Source organism: Pagrus major, chromosome 5 (assembly GCF_040436345.1).
Source record: "Pagrus major chromosome 5, Pma_NU_1.0".
Taxonomy (NCBI): Eukaryota; Metazoa; Chordata; class Actinopteri; order Spariformes; family Sparidae; genus Pagrus; species Pagrus major.
This window is the reverse complement of record NC_133219.1, coordinates 17558732-17572372: the sequence shown is the minus strand read 5'-3', so window position 1 is coordinate 17572372 and position 13641 is coordinate 17558732. Positions and strand designations below refer to the sequence as shown.

Here is a 13641-nt window from a genome sequence, read left to right as displayed (position 1 = left end):
TTTCATCTTTATGTTACGGTGGAATATTCAGAACTGCTGAATCCACTTCTGTCTGCTTCATCGTCCAAAGAGAAGACAAGTCCAGTTAAATTCTACATTAATGGCTCCTTAAATCCACTTTCCGTCCCCAAAGCACTTTAAAAAAGCCACAACAAGCACAGACAAATGCCAAAGCCAAATTCTGCTCTTAGCCTAGCTTAGCATTACAGTAAAAGAGAACAGGATCTGTATGTTTAAATTTACTAGAAGTTGGAAAAGGATTGTAATTTATACTAGTTGTCGGCCTGAGCCCCATAATGAAAGTCTTAGAGGAATCACACAGTGGTAAAAGTGCACAGACAGCACATATTTGGAGGCTGGAAGCTCACTCCATCTTCTGAGTGAGTGAAGGATTGCTGCTGGGTCATGGGGGCCGAGGCCCCAAAGTAAACACAGGTGTTGAGGAGGCAAGTGACTGGGGTTACCCCATCCAGTAGCTAAAGCAACACACACAGTCACGGAGAGTGAATAATACTTGAGCAAAACATATGGACTGCTGCAAGTTTGAGTTTCCCGTCAATTAACAAATTTCTTATCAAGCCTCATTTAGGAGGGATAACAAGAATTTCACTATTAAATGACGGTTATTAGTGGCTAATGACTAGGTATTAAGCTAACTGTGATCTAGCCGTGTGTTTTAAGTGTCTTGTTTTTGGATTGTGGTCAAGGCAGGTGGGCTCTGGAATTAATAGAAAAAAAAGTGAGGAAAGGATGTGAACAGTCATCATTCGGCTTGTTGAAAAGGGGAGCATCTGTCCTACAGATATGAAATCAATTTTGTGCCTGCTGAAAAGGGGGAACCACTACATATAAGCTTCTTGGATACATACTAGCGTTCCTAGCTCTGGATTTGAGGCTCCATTCAAATGAATGACTGGGCTGCATTTTATCATGCAGGGCTCAAGTCAGTCTAAACAGAGGAGGTACACTAGTGTATAGTAGAAACTGTTTTGTTTTGGAAGAGACTATCAAACTGTGGTTGTCACTAACGTATGATTATTTGTTAGATTTTTTTCTTGCGCAAAGTGACAAAGTAATCATGAGGGACTAAAATTTTGTGCAATACAGATCGCTTCAGCAAAAAATATTGCAACACTAAAGCCCAAAATAGAGTATTACTGAGCATGCATCTTAAAATCAATTTCAACACCAAGCTGTAGAAAAAAGATTCTCAGACCTTGTTAAACTAGCAACTAATAACTCAAAACAAATGTATCCTCCAGTCCAAGTCTGCGAGAGAAGCGACAACACCTCCCATCAACTCAGCGGTGTGTCTAGTCAGTCTCATAAATCATTACACAAATTATACTGTATACAATCTGTATATTAAAAATCAATGAATATGCCTCCTAGTTGTCAAGAATCTCCTGTTCTCTGTGCTATAAACTAGAGTTTATGTAACGCTTTGTCCACCTCGGTTGGGGGTGAACAGCTGTTACTGCACAGCAACTATCCTCCAAGTGTGTTTACACATGTATAAACATAGCATGACAGTGAAATGTACTCAGCCATACCAAAACCCAGGGGCCTTCTTCCTGGACAACGAGCCTCCTAAACTGATGTTTTAAACTATTTATTCTCAGTGATATCTACATCATTTAACCCTATCGGACATGTTCTAGATTTCATGTTTTTGTATAATATCTTTTAGCGTTAATGATTTTACTGTGTAGATTTAAATCAGCAAAGGTCTGACAGTTCTTGCCATCTGTGTGTTGATTTTTCTACAGACCACTACTTCACTTGAAACTGTGAAATCAAGGCTATGGAATGATGACCAGTCAATTCAACAAGTCATCAGCTTTTGAAAAAATGTCATCTTGAATTTTGTTTATATTTACTATGGATTGATACAGATGTTAGAGGGCTTTTCAGATAGCTACATTACGTGCTGCTTTAGATCATCACAACAGATTCTCCTTTAGATCTTAATCTTAATCTGACTTTGTCTTGATCTCACAAAGCAGACACATCTGTGTAAAACTTGGTCTACATGTGCCCTCTTGTACGTACTTTCACTGTTTATAAGAGCCTGCAGTTTGTGTGTTTACCAATGAATATGATCACATCTGTCATCTTTATATTAACCAGCGTGTTATAGACCTACAACAATGATTCATCTCTTTGCTGGACTCAGAGACAATATCATTATCTGTTTGTACAGCTGAAAGGAGGGACTACTGCAGGGAATGGTTAAGAAATCCAATATAGTGTAGCACACAGCCCCGAGCCCCGCCTTTTGTGCAATTTCATCACCCTTGCCAAACAAATTTGATCCGTATCAGGTTGTGCCCTCTTTCACACGTACAAAAATTTGCAGCAGCAAATAATCCCCAGCATAATTAATGGAGTGTCATTAAAAAGCTGTTTGAGGTTTGGGGGGGGTAGCATTCCTTCTTAATTTGTAGCTTTCTTTTTGCAAATAAATATTCAGCAACTGGTCGAACTGCGTTTTCTGAGTTTTTCATTTCACAACGGTTAACAGATGTCCTGCTTTGAAATAATTTCTTCTTTTATTCTCCGATTAACAGATTGAAGCTTTCATTAGCCTGCAGCTCTCCACGGTATGGCAGATGGGAACTTTCAATAATACAGTGATTTCTTAAGAAACAACACATACTGTACCAGAATATTTTTCCTCAGAGTGCTTGGGAAAATGAATCTTATGGAAAATATTATTTTGGGCCGGTGGACGTCAAGGGAAATTCCACACAGCATGACAATTTACTTTATTTCGGGCTTTTTCTAAAATCCTCTGTCACCTCTGATTACAATGAGCTGAATGTATCAGTTACACATGTGCTACGCATGATATTCTACCTGAGCTTTCTTTGTGTATTGTGGCCACCTTGGCTTTTGGGGGTTGGGGAGGTTGCACATTGTGCATTGCCTGCCTCCGTAGTGGATGTTTTTGAACGTGGATCAAAGGAATCACTGTCATCTTTTTCATACTGAGCTCTTGAAGCATATTAGATGTGTTCCATTTTGGGAACATGCCGGACAACCCCCCTGGATGTCTGTCTGTCTTGCACATGTTAACAGTATGGTTTCCTCCTCATCAGTTCATTAGCTTACATTGTAATGCAAAGCAACACATATGAAATCATTTAAAAGTGTTTTTTCAAATCATTGCGACTGCTGATTGGTGAGGAATGTCCTCAGCAACAAAGTTCTTACATGTCTACTTCTTATTTCTGGTTATATGCTGTTGGAACATCTCAGGAGTTGGAAACTCGACTTTCTTGACCAAAACTTAATTTAAAATCCTATAAAACAAGCTGGCATAATTAAACTACATACTGGAGAACATGTCCTACAGATTTTACCTCAGGGGGAGTTTTGCAGCCCACTTAATCCATCATACACATTCTTTATATACAGCACTTAGAAGTACAAAGGATACAAAGGGAAGAGCTGTATGATGTGGAAACCACTTCCTCCCCTTCATCAGGGGCACAAAACCATAATGTACTGAGTGTCGATAAAACCATGGGGTGTTCTATCTCATATGATCATGCAACTGAGATCAACTGGATGCAGAATGTGAGAGGTAAGAATGAACACATCCTCAGTAAGTCACTGCTGCAGAGGGTCAGACAGTCACTCAGTCCATAGGATGTAAAGAAGAGGAAATTACTCCAGGACCAGTTTTATCTAAAGATGACATGGTGGCCAGAATCAACATCATATACAATAGCTTCCTGAGTGTATATATTATTTGGGCCCTTCCTTTGCTCTTGCTGCACATTGTAAGAGAAGTGGGATGTAAGCTGACTTATCATTTTCCTTCTGGTGGACCTGATGTGGGTCATGACATTATCTGCCAATGCAAAAATTGTACTTTTGCAAGGAATCATTTGGTCTGTTTGATGCTAACAATTTTTATTTTGAGCAAGAAAGCAGTGTGAATAAATACGAGACAAGATCATTCAAGAATTACTAGATGCTGTACATTTCGGTACAGCTGGTTAGCATGCTGACTTCAGTGGATATCTGCAGCACAATACATAGAGTCAAAACTGTTATTTCTTTACATTCTGTTGATAAATTCAGCTATTTCTCAATAGTTTCAACTAAAAATCTTACATATTGCACCTTCAAGAATTCAAGTTTGACTTTCCATTTACACTTGTTATTTACATGCAATATGTACATTGACAGTTTATCTGTAGGAAAGCAAAATGCATGCTGATGAATGTCTAAGTGTGGTATCAGAATACTGTCAGATCACGTCTAGACAAAAAGCAGGTGATCTAAACCTTCACTGAGGATTATTTTGTCAAAACAGGTGATATATATTTCTGGGTGTCTTATATTTAGCCAGTGAGTGAGGGCATTAATCAGGTCATTAATATGAAATACGGAATGACTTCTAAAATGTGGAAACATCCAGGTCAAACGACAGCTTGTTATTTATTATCTGCTGCACCAGCTGGTCCTAAACTGGTGTGTGTTGATGTATGTGCTGCGTGGTGGGATGTGGTGGCGAGCTTAAGCCTGGCAGGATGTGTGGCTCTGGACAGAGCTTGCAGGGGGAGAGCTCCAAACTTACACACCCGTCCAAAATCACAAAGTGCAAGGAAGGCAATTGGCTTGACAGCACATGTAATAGAGACTGCAAAACCTCGTCGCCCGAGGGCCCTCGCCAGAGTAGCAGTCGTGGAGAGTGGCGGGGGTTTTGGCTGGCTAAAAATGAGCTTGGGATCAGCTTTGTGAGGCTTCTCATGTCAGTCACATCCACAATCTTATTTTCGCTAAGCATCTGGAGGCTGGATCCGCGGTGAAATGTATTCACTGTGCGTGTTCGTGGCACTGGTTTTACTTGGCACAGCAAGTGATAGCTCACTTTTAATATAGAGTAGAGAGTTAGAGAGCGGAGAATTCTTGAGGCAGACTGTAAAAACGCAGCAGCACAATGGACAATGAGCATGGCTGTGGTTTGGACTGTGGGGAGATCGCGGGGAGCCTGATGGAAACCTCGCAGGGCTGCCGTGAGCACGCGAGGTCAGGACATATGCTGACATGGACTTCTGGGCCCGAGCCAGAGCCGGAGCAGAGAGGAAGCGGAGGCCTCACGTCTGCTCAGCAGTGCTCCCCTGCTCCTCTTGTTTGTCTCTGACTTCATATCAAATGTTATTCTTGTCTGAGATAAAACGCAACGACCATCAAGACTTCTTATATGTGTCTATTTTTTGCTTGCATTGAACAGAACACAGATTCCAACATCTGGCAAGTTGAAAAGTTCGACTGTTTTGAATTTCTAATAAAAGAGCAAGACACGTCTGTTCTGCTAAAAGTCTACTAGAACACATGAATGAACACAAATGTTAAAGCAGACCTATTAGGCTTTTTTGTTTTTTCCCTTTCCTTCTGTGTTTTATACATGTTCTTGTGCATGTAAAAATCGTAAAAATTTAAAAAGCTCAAAGTCAGCACAAACAAGAGCTCCTCCCTCCCACAGACAACACTGCTCCTCAAACGCCTCATCAGTAGTTGCGCCTTTAATTCAAATTACACAGCGTCATCATGTCACACATTTGCATAATATATGCTTAGCGGCTAGTTTGGCATTTAAGAATTGATTTAGCACAGCTGCTCTGTTGTTCGGTGCAGTGCTGGGTCAGGCATGTGTGAGCTGACCAATCAGAGGAGACTGGGTATTCGGGAGGGGGGCCTTAAAGAGACAGGAGCTAAAAACAGAGCGCCTCAGACAGAGGGGAAATACAATGCTGCAGAATGGGTTTGTATGAGAAAAACTGATGTGCTTTTTTAACACTAAAAACCTATTCTAGTAGCAACCTAAAATAAAAATATGAACCTAGAAATGAGCATCATATGTCTCCTTTTACTTTTCTTTTGCATTGCTGGTGTTTGATAGCATTTTATCAAATCTGAGCCCAACAAAAAAAAACGTTATCAGATCAATTTCAGTTCAGCTTTCAGCATTTGAAGCAATAAAGATTGATAATCAAAGTACTAAAACTTGCTACATATTTGCTAGTTAGATAACAAATACGTGAATGAAATGACATCACTCTTTTGTAAAAACTGGATTTGGATAAAACTCTGCTTAACAAATTCAGGTATTTAACCAACTTGAAATCGGATCCAAAATTCCAACCGACTCCCAGAACCCAACCGTGTTCTTTTGCAACTATTTGTTGATTCTGACTGCCCACTCAGCCTCCCCCTAACCAAACAACCACGCAACTGACTAAGCATCCCATTCATTCAAGTTTCCTTTTTCAATCACGTATTGAATTTCACTTATGTCTGATGAGAGCACCGGCTCTTTTGTTTGGTCTTTTTTGTGATGTGCTGGCAAAGCCACCCCCACCTCCTCCCCTTTCACAGCCAAGCTGTCAGGAGGAGCGTGTTGTCCTTAAAAATGAGACAGGGCAACAACGGGGCAACATCTGATTAGCATTCACAGCACTGTCTCCACTCCCTTGGTATTTTATTACCACAGGTGCAGGGGCATTCATTGATCAGATGCACGCTACAGGCGAGGTTAGCCCTTAATTGAAAACAGCTCTATTTATACACCTGCAGGCACTAAAGGTCTCCAAGAGAGCACAGGGAGGTTGAAAAGAAGAGAAAGGAAGGGGAAAAAAACACAGCGCAGTGACAGAGCAGTGAAAAAAGACATGCCTTGGGAGACATAGGTTAAGGCCTACAGGGAAGGCAAAAGGCATTCCCAAAACAGCATGGCTGCCCAGCGCCTTGAGAGGATAAGTATGCAGGTGCAAAGGTCTTTAGGGAAGTACAATGATTAGCATTTGTTAAAAAGAGGCACAAATAAATGCAAATCCAAATGCACGGTCTGTCCTAACATCACTTTTTTTCTTTAAACTTTAAACTACATTTAGTTTGTTTACCGTACAGCTGCCAGTTTTTGCAGCCCCGCTCTGTCTCCACAACACTGTACTGATTGTGCTCGGCCACTTTGCAGGTGGTACATTGCATCCTGGGCCTTGTGTTTTCACAATGTGACCGTAACAGGAGGTCAGGGGGTCAGTTTGGTGGAAGTCCAATCAGAAAACCACAGAGGAAAGAGCAATCTGCATTTAGACAGAGAGGGGGACACGGCTCAAACTTGTCACTTTGATGGAAAAAGTCTGCATCTGTCAAATTTCCCAGTGTGGGAAAACAATGGGAGCTGTTAAAGGGTAACTCCACCAACTTTACACATTGAAGTGTGTTGACAGGTCTTGCGGAGTACTAATGTAGGTGTAAGAAAAAATGTAAAAATAAAAAATGAATGTCAGTTTATACTACTGGCATTGAAGAAATAATCCAAACAGCAGGTGAAATGTACTAAAATCATGTGAGAAAATCTCAAAGACAGCAGATGTATGAGATGCTTATTTAAGGGTTAAATTCATTATGAACATTATACATTAATTTGCTATAAGCTATCATTTACCTAGAACAGGATTATATTATATCAATATTAAGCGTTTTCCTTTTAAAAATAACATAAGCGCTGGTTAATTACCTTGGAGAGGATTCAAAAACCACTTGCTGCGGTCCAGTCAGAACAACATACTGTAAAAGTGGTATGAGTGATGTCTCTCTCATCAATGTCCGATTATTAACGGAGCATTTTCATCCTTCATCCGAGCTGATGGAAAACAAGGAACTCCATAATTGACATTACATAGCAGAGTGAGCCAGGAGGGGCTGTTTTGAGGCTATTATGTATTGGAACCAAATATTTCACTCAGACTCCCTTCAGTTTCTCGAACAGCTGTTTTAGTATTCAAAACAAAACTCATTAAAATGACCTGGGCGTTCATCAAAACAACCAGTGTTTTTACCTGGCACAAAACACCTTCTCATCGTTTCAAACCCATGTTTTTTTTGTACATGATGTCAAATTCAATATACAACGGCTAAAGTGAAACATCGCTGCTCCCTTATTACTCTTGTGTTGACACTTATTAAACACGTGCCTGGTTAAGACAATGTTACATTGGTTTTGAATTCCTGAATCCAAATGTGGTTTTATAATGGCTGCGGAAAAAATCTTAGGAATGCTCAGCTGAATGCATATTTTCTTGAATTTCAAATAATGGACTCCATTATGCTTAAAGGTCACATTGATAACATTTTCATGTAAACAAATAATTTTTTTAAATAATACATTTACAGAGCTTATAGAAAGGTGCTGAAAAATGTATCTCATTCCTTTAAAACATTATTATGATTGTGAATTAATAATTTATTTCTTGAATGTTGAATGTCTTGAATTTAAAGCAGCAATACAAGACAAATACATTTTTTTAATAACGTTTTTGTGAACCTCTTCTGCTCTTGGAGAAGGGACAGACCGCTGTGTATATAACATTCTAATGTTCCCGGACAATATTTCCCTGGATCCTGTTGGGACAAGATGAAAGGCTTTGTGGCCTAATATCACTGTAACTGCAGGTGTGGAGGCTCCCATTTCACCAGTGTCACTGATGTTCACAGACGTTTGGAAGAGGGGGGGGGGGGACATCCTCGAGACATCTGCACGTTTGGATAAGCATCTGAGGGTTCAATCAAATTCAACACCTAGCAGGTAAATGTTTGGATACCTCTAAAACCCTCAGTGTGTGTGTATGTTCGTGTGTGTGTGTGTGTGTTTGGTGAATAGTCTTATTTGGAGTCTGTTCTGGCTTGTCATCAAAGGAGATACCACAACCACATGGCTTTATCAAGAATGAGAACAATATCTCTGTGATCATTTTCCTCAGGAGGGGCCGTTTACAGAGGACTCCAGTTTGTAATATTTGTCATCCAGCTTGTTTACATTAACCCTTTTTATTTGAATTTAGACAGATGGGCAGCCCTTGTTCAAATGAAAGCCTTGTTCATATATGACACGGACTTGATGAATTACTCCCATTTACTCTGTCTTTTGTAAAATGCAATCATAAAGGATTATATGAGCTGCTCAAACCGCTACCGCACCGGATACAACTATAAAAGATTCAGGTTTTATGAGCTGTCATGCTTTGATTAGCAGAGCAGAGCGTCAGCCAAAAATGCATTTTACACTTTCCTCTAGATACTGCTGCTGCCAATCACTACAGGAAGAAATCCTGTTTCACAAAACACACGAAGAAAGACAAAAGAAACAAGATTGTATGTATTAAAAAAATTTTGCTTAAACTCACTGAGCTGGTTCACTGTGTTGTTGAGGGTCAAAAGGGCACGAACAGTCAAACATAAGATATTGGATTACTTAAAACCAGTCAAAGATTAGTCAATGGAAGAGAATGAATCGGCAGATTTTCTAGTATTTCATGTATTGTTTCAGTAATTTTTCGAGCAAAAATGCTGCATTTTCTCATATTTATTAACAAACTGAGTATCTTTAGGTTTGATGGCATCACAGTGATCTCTAAGGACTTATAAATGGCTTTTTATCACTATTCATAACATTTAGTAAACAAAGAATCAACTAATCGAGAAAATAATCAGTAGATTAAAGTGGACTTTTTTAACACTGGCGTTCTCCATTGAGTCAATGCCCATCCATTCACTCTTTTTACCTCGGTTTCACAGTTATTCCAGTTGTTCCACTGTTACCAAGCTACTGGGGACAACAATGCTCATCCTGTTTTGGTTGAGCAATGGCAGATGCGCTTCCTTTGTGTCGTAATTAGACCTTTGTTTTTTCCAGGAAAAATCCAGCCCGGTGGCAGATCGCATAGTATAGCGAAAGCGAGGTTTTTAGCAAACTGCTCTAAATGTGGATGGTGTCACTTCTCTACAGGCATTACAGTGTAAAATCAGTTTTTACTTCAGAATGATAAGTCACTGCCAGTTTAATGGAGCCCTACACCTAACAGATGTTAGCTGTAAGCTGGCAAGAAACGAGTGCATTGATCTTAGGTTTCTTTGTGTTCAGTTCAGCCTCTGACTGAACTCAAAACCAACCAAAAATTCCAGTCCTTTCCATAAAAGTGACATCATTCTACTGTTTACCCCACAATTGTCAAAACACGGGATAAAAAGTTCTTTGTGATAACTTTCCAGCACCTGAAGCAACACACCAACTCAGCCGCTTCGGAAAAACACGTTGCTATCTTCAGACTGAACAGTGTTTCTATCCAGTGTCAGTACACAGTGCTATTTACTGTAGAAAGCCGATATATCAATATTAACCAGATACTTAATCACACTCCACAGGTCAGGTTTCTCTGCCCCTCCTTAAACAGGGAGGTCAGAGGTCAGGATCAGCTACAGCGGCAGTCTTGAAGCTGCTTGCCAGTGGTTTGCTCTACAACAGTCTAACAGGAGATCAAAGTCCACCCGATGAAGAGAGGCTTCTCCCTCTCATTACGCCCTCCTGTGCCTGAAGAACTTTTTGGCATCTTGCAAATTCGGAATCACACACACCTTGACAGTCGAGGAAAAAAAATAATTACATGTAAAGCTAAATGAAAAAAATTGGATAATTTGTATCAATGCCACATTTTTTGACATATCCTTTGATAAAAATACAGCCCGAGATACAAGATCTGGTTTGGAACTGAAACCGACTGAGGCATCGCAGCCAAACTGTTGCACGGGGACCTTCCAGTTTCCACCACAACAAACGAATACTAGGGAGAAGACCGAGGATCACTCATCTAAAATATTATTCTTTCATACTAAATGACCAGTCAATATGATGAACCACAGAACACAGGGACCGAGGGAGTAACTTGTCTTCTCCGAGCCACATTGACTGATCAAGTCCAAAATCCACTGACTACATTTAGACATTAAAACAGCTTAATTTAACTTCCAGAATAAAACACAGCCTCCTTATATTCTAGCATTTGACTGGTGGTTGGTGTGAATTTGTCTCCCGTGTTAGTCATGCAGATGACATCTCAGTGGTGGGTTGGTGAGAATTTAACTCACACTGGCCGGGTCCTGTTGTAGAAAGTGCTGCTCTTCGCAGCCTCTGCAATCTGTGCAGCTGCTTTCTTCTCCTCAAATTCCTCCCTGCTCAGGACCGTGCCCTTGTGGCCGTGCTCCACCAGCTTACGGGCCAACTCCCTGCTCTGCGAGAGAAAAGAAAAGGAGAGGAGTCAGTCGAGGAGAGGAGAGGAGAGGGGACACGGCCTTCAGGCAGGGCTGAAGACTGTCAGATGTTGTCAGTCTTGAGTTTTGGCACGGGAAAGCTGTGAACGCTGTGATTTATTTTTTCACTGCTCTTCTTGGAGAGCGCTTTAGGAGTGCAACTACTGTTTTTATTATTATTAAATGTCTATCTCAATTTCCCTGAGCTTGATATGATGTCCTCTTGCTTGATTTGTCTGCCAAACAGCCCAAATTTGAAAGATATTCACTTTATGATGATATAAAACAGAGAACAGCAGCATATCCTCACATTTTAGAGGCTGAAATCAGGAGAATATTTGGCATTTTTGCTTTATAAAAGTTTTAAAATAATTACTTTTCTGTCGCTGTGGCTATTTCTGACAAAGCATCCATCCAATTTCTGGAACGTTCAACTCAGGAATCACCATGTATTGACAAATGGAGATTGAAATGTTGTTAGCCAGTAAGATTTAGGACTTTAACCACTCCGGCCTTTAGTTTAAAATCATTACTTCACTCCCTTCCCCAAAATATGGAGGTGATATCCAGTTCTGCAACACCACCCGCTTCAGATATAGTTTCATTTTATGGATTTAGAGCAATTTCATGCCTTTGCACAGGTCCATTCATCTTCTAAGTGTGTGTGTGTGTGAGCATACATGTGTCAGTGCTTCTGCAGGGATTGTTAGCTACATTATTCCAATCACCGTTCGCAGACCCACCGTCATTAAAGCCAAGCCATAAAGTCATCATCTGAAAACCAAATCTTGCTGTCAAATCCTGTGGCTTGTCAGATCAAAGCTTCGGCCACATGTCCTCCTACCCCAAAATCCCTGCAGCAGGGCCTGCGTCCGCACCCGAGAGGAAAAGTTATATTTTCCTTCAACTTTGATGTGGCTCACCAGAAATGAGTCTCAGACATTTGCCGGTCCTAAAATTGGCCTGAAAATCATTGTCTTCATTTTCAAGGCTCATTGAGTAAGTCTATTTGAATGAGCCGGACACACCAGGAGCTGGGCTAATACGTCTTTGACATAAAACCTCTGCTTCATTTTTGTGAGCCTGTAGTCATGGTTTGTGACAAATCGTAAATACCGTCATCCAGGAGAAATAGGTTTATAATTAGCTGATTTATCAGAACTTAGGCCTTATCAGCATGACTGCACAGGTTAGATGACCTGTGCTGGCTGCGTTGTGTCACAACACAGGGGTGATTGAGTTTGATCATGATTGACTGCAGCTGATTATCAGGTCAGATATGAGTTGTTCTCTTCTCCTTGTGGACACAGGTGTTCAAACAAAGTGGCCACTACAGCAGCTACGTGTACCATTAGCAAGAGTGCCATCTGCTGGGCGAAAGCACAAGTCCAATTCAAGTCAGGTTAGAACTATTTGTATACCAATTAGAATAAATCTAAGACTCCAGAGATTGGTGAAAACATTTCAGGTACAACAGCATTTATAAAAGAGACACTTAAGACATTTTCAATCCTTGAAACAAGACAATTTAAAGCATTTTCAGGACTTTTAATCTCAATGTCCTATGGTACCATAAATGTTGGGTTTCGATCATAATGGTCAAACTAGATTAACTGCAGTAATGAGACCTTACTGTCAAAGTGGGCCAGTAAACAGTATCACTATCAACAATAAAGGACCAAGGACTCAACTTCCTGCTGTTGCCTCTATTGCTTTGAAATCATATGACAGAGTGAGGAGTAACATACATATTAATTCATGTATTTTAGCTCATGTAGCAAACTCTAAATGACTGGATAAGTGTGCCACCTAGCGTGCGCCCACAGATACTACACCAACAAAACCTCTCCTCGTGGCAAAGGCGGCATTTGTTTGACTCCACACACACACTGCTTGTATTCAGGAATTACGAAGATAACTTCAAAAATGACCAAATTTAAGCCATGTAAAGTAGCCTATGAATACGTCCTTTCGAAAATAGACCATAAGCCAGATTCCATTCAAACTTTTGACGAATTGTTGAGAGGCCTACCTCGTTAAACGTCCGTTAAATCAATTCAACAATCTCAATGATACATAATTCAATGCGGGAATACTAAAGAGTGAACGGCAAAAAAAATTAGCGAGAACTCAACATGTAAAATCTCTGTAACTAGAATAACGTCAGCCTGCAGCAGTCTGTAAAGCAACAAGAGTGTTGTATTATTAATAAGAACGAGTTGGAGGATTTGGTACATGCCGAATTAAAGAAGTGGTTTTGTTGATTTTAAAAAGTCGAAAGTTATGTTGTTATAACTTGCACTGTCGTAGATAGGCAGAGGTAACGTTAAAGTGGCAGCTTTGTAGAGGCGGTTCTGAACGACGTGGTGCACCAAACAGAACAGAACTACTACACGGAGAACTGAAGTCAACAGTTTGAGAGTGACTCACTTTTGAGTAAAATAAATCCATTGGCGTCACTTTGGAGTCGAGATAATCTTCGTACACTTTAAACTGTGTGGCGGGATCGAGGAGACGTGCGGCTGCGCTGTGCTCCAT

General features: G+C 40.4%; 1 protein-coding gene across 1 annotated transcript in view; it reads right to left on the bottom strand.

Annotated features, from left to right (window-relative positions):
- Window positions 1-13641, bottom strand: part of cfap299 (cilia and flagella associated protein 299) — an 80815-nt gene extending 67174 nt beyond the window's left edge. Inside the window, exons 1-2 of the mRNA XM_073466733.1 lie at window positions 13534-13641; window positions 10942-11084 (exon numbers count right to left, since the gene is read on the bottom strand). Of these exons, the coding sequence (XP_073322834.1) occupies window positions 10942-11084; window positions 13534-13641 (251 nt within the window). The remainder of the gene's footprint in view (window positions 1-10941; window positions 11085-13533) is intronic.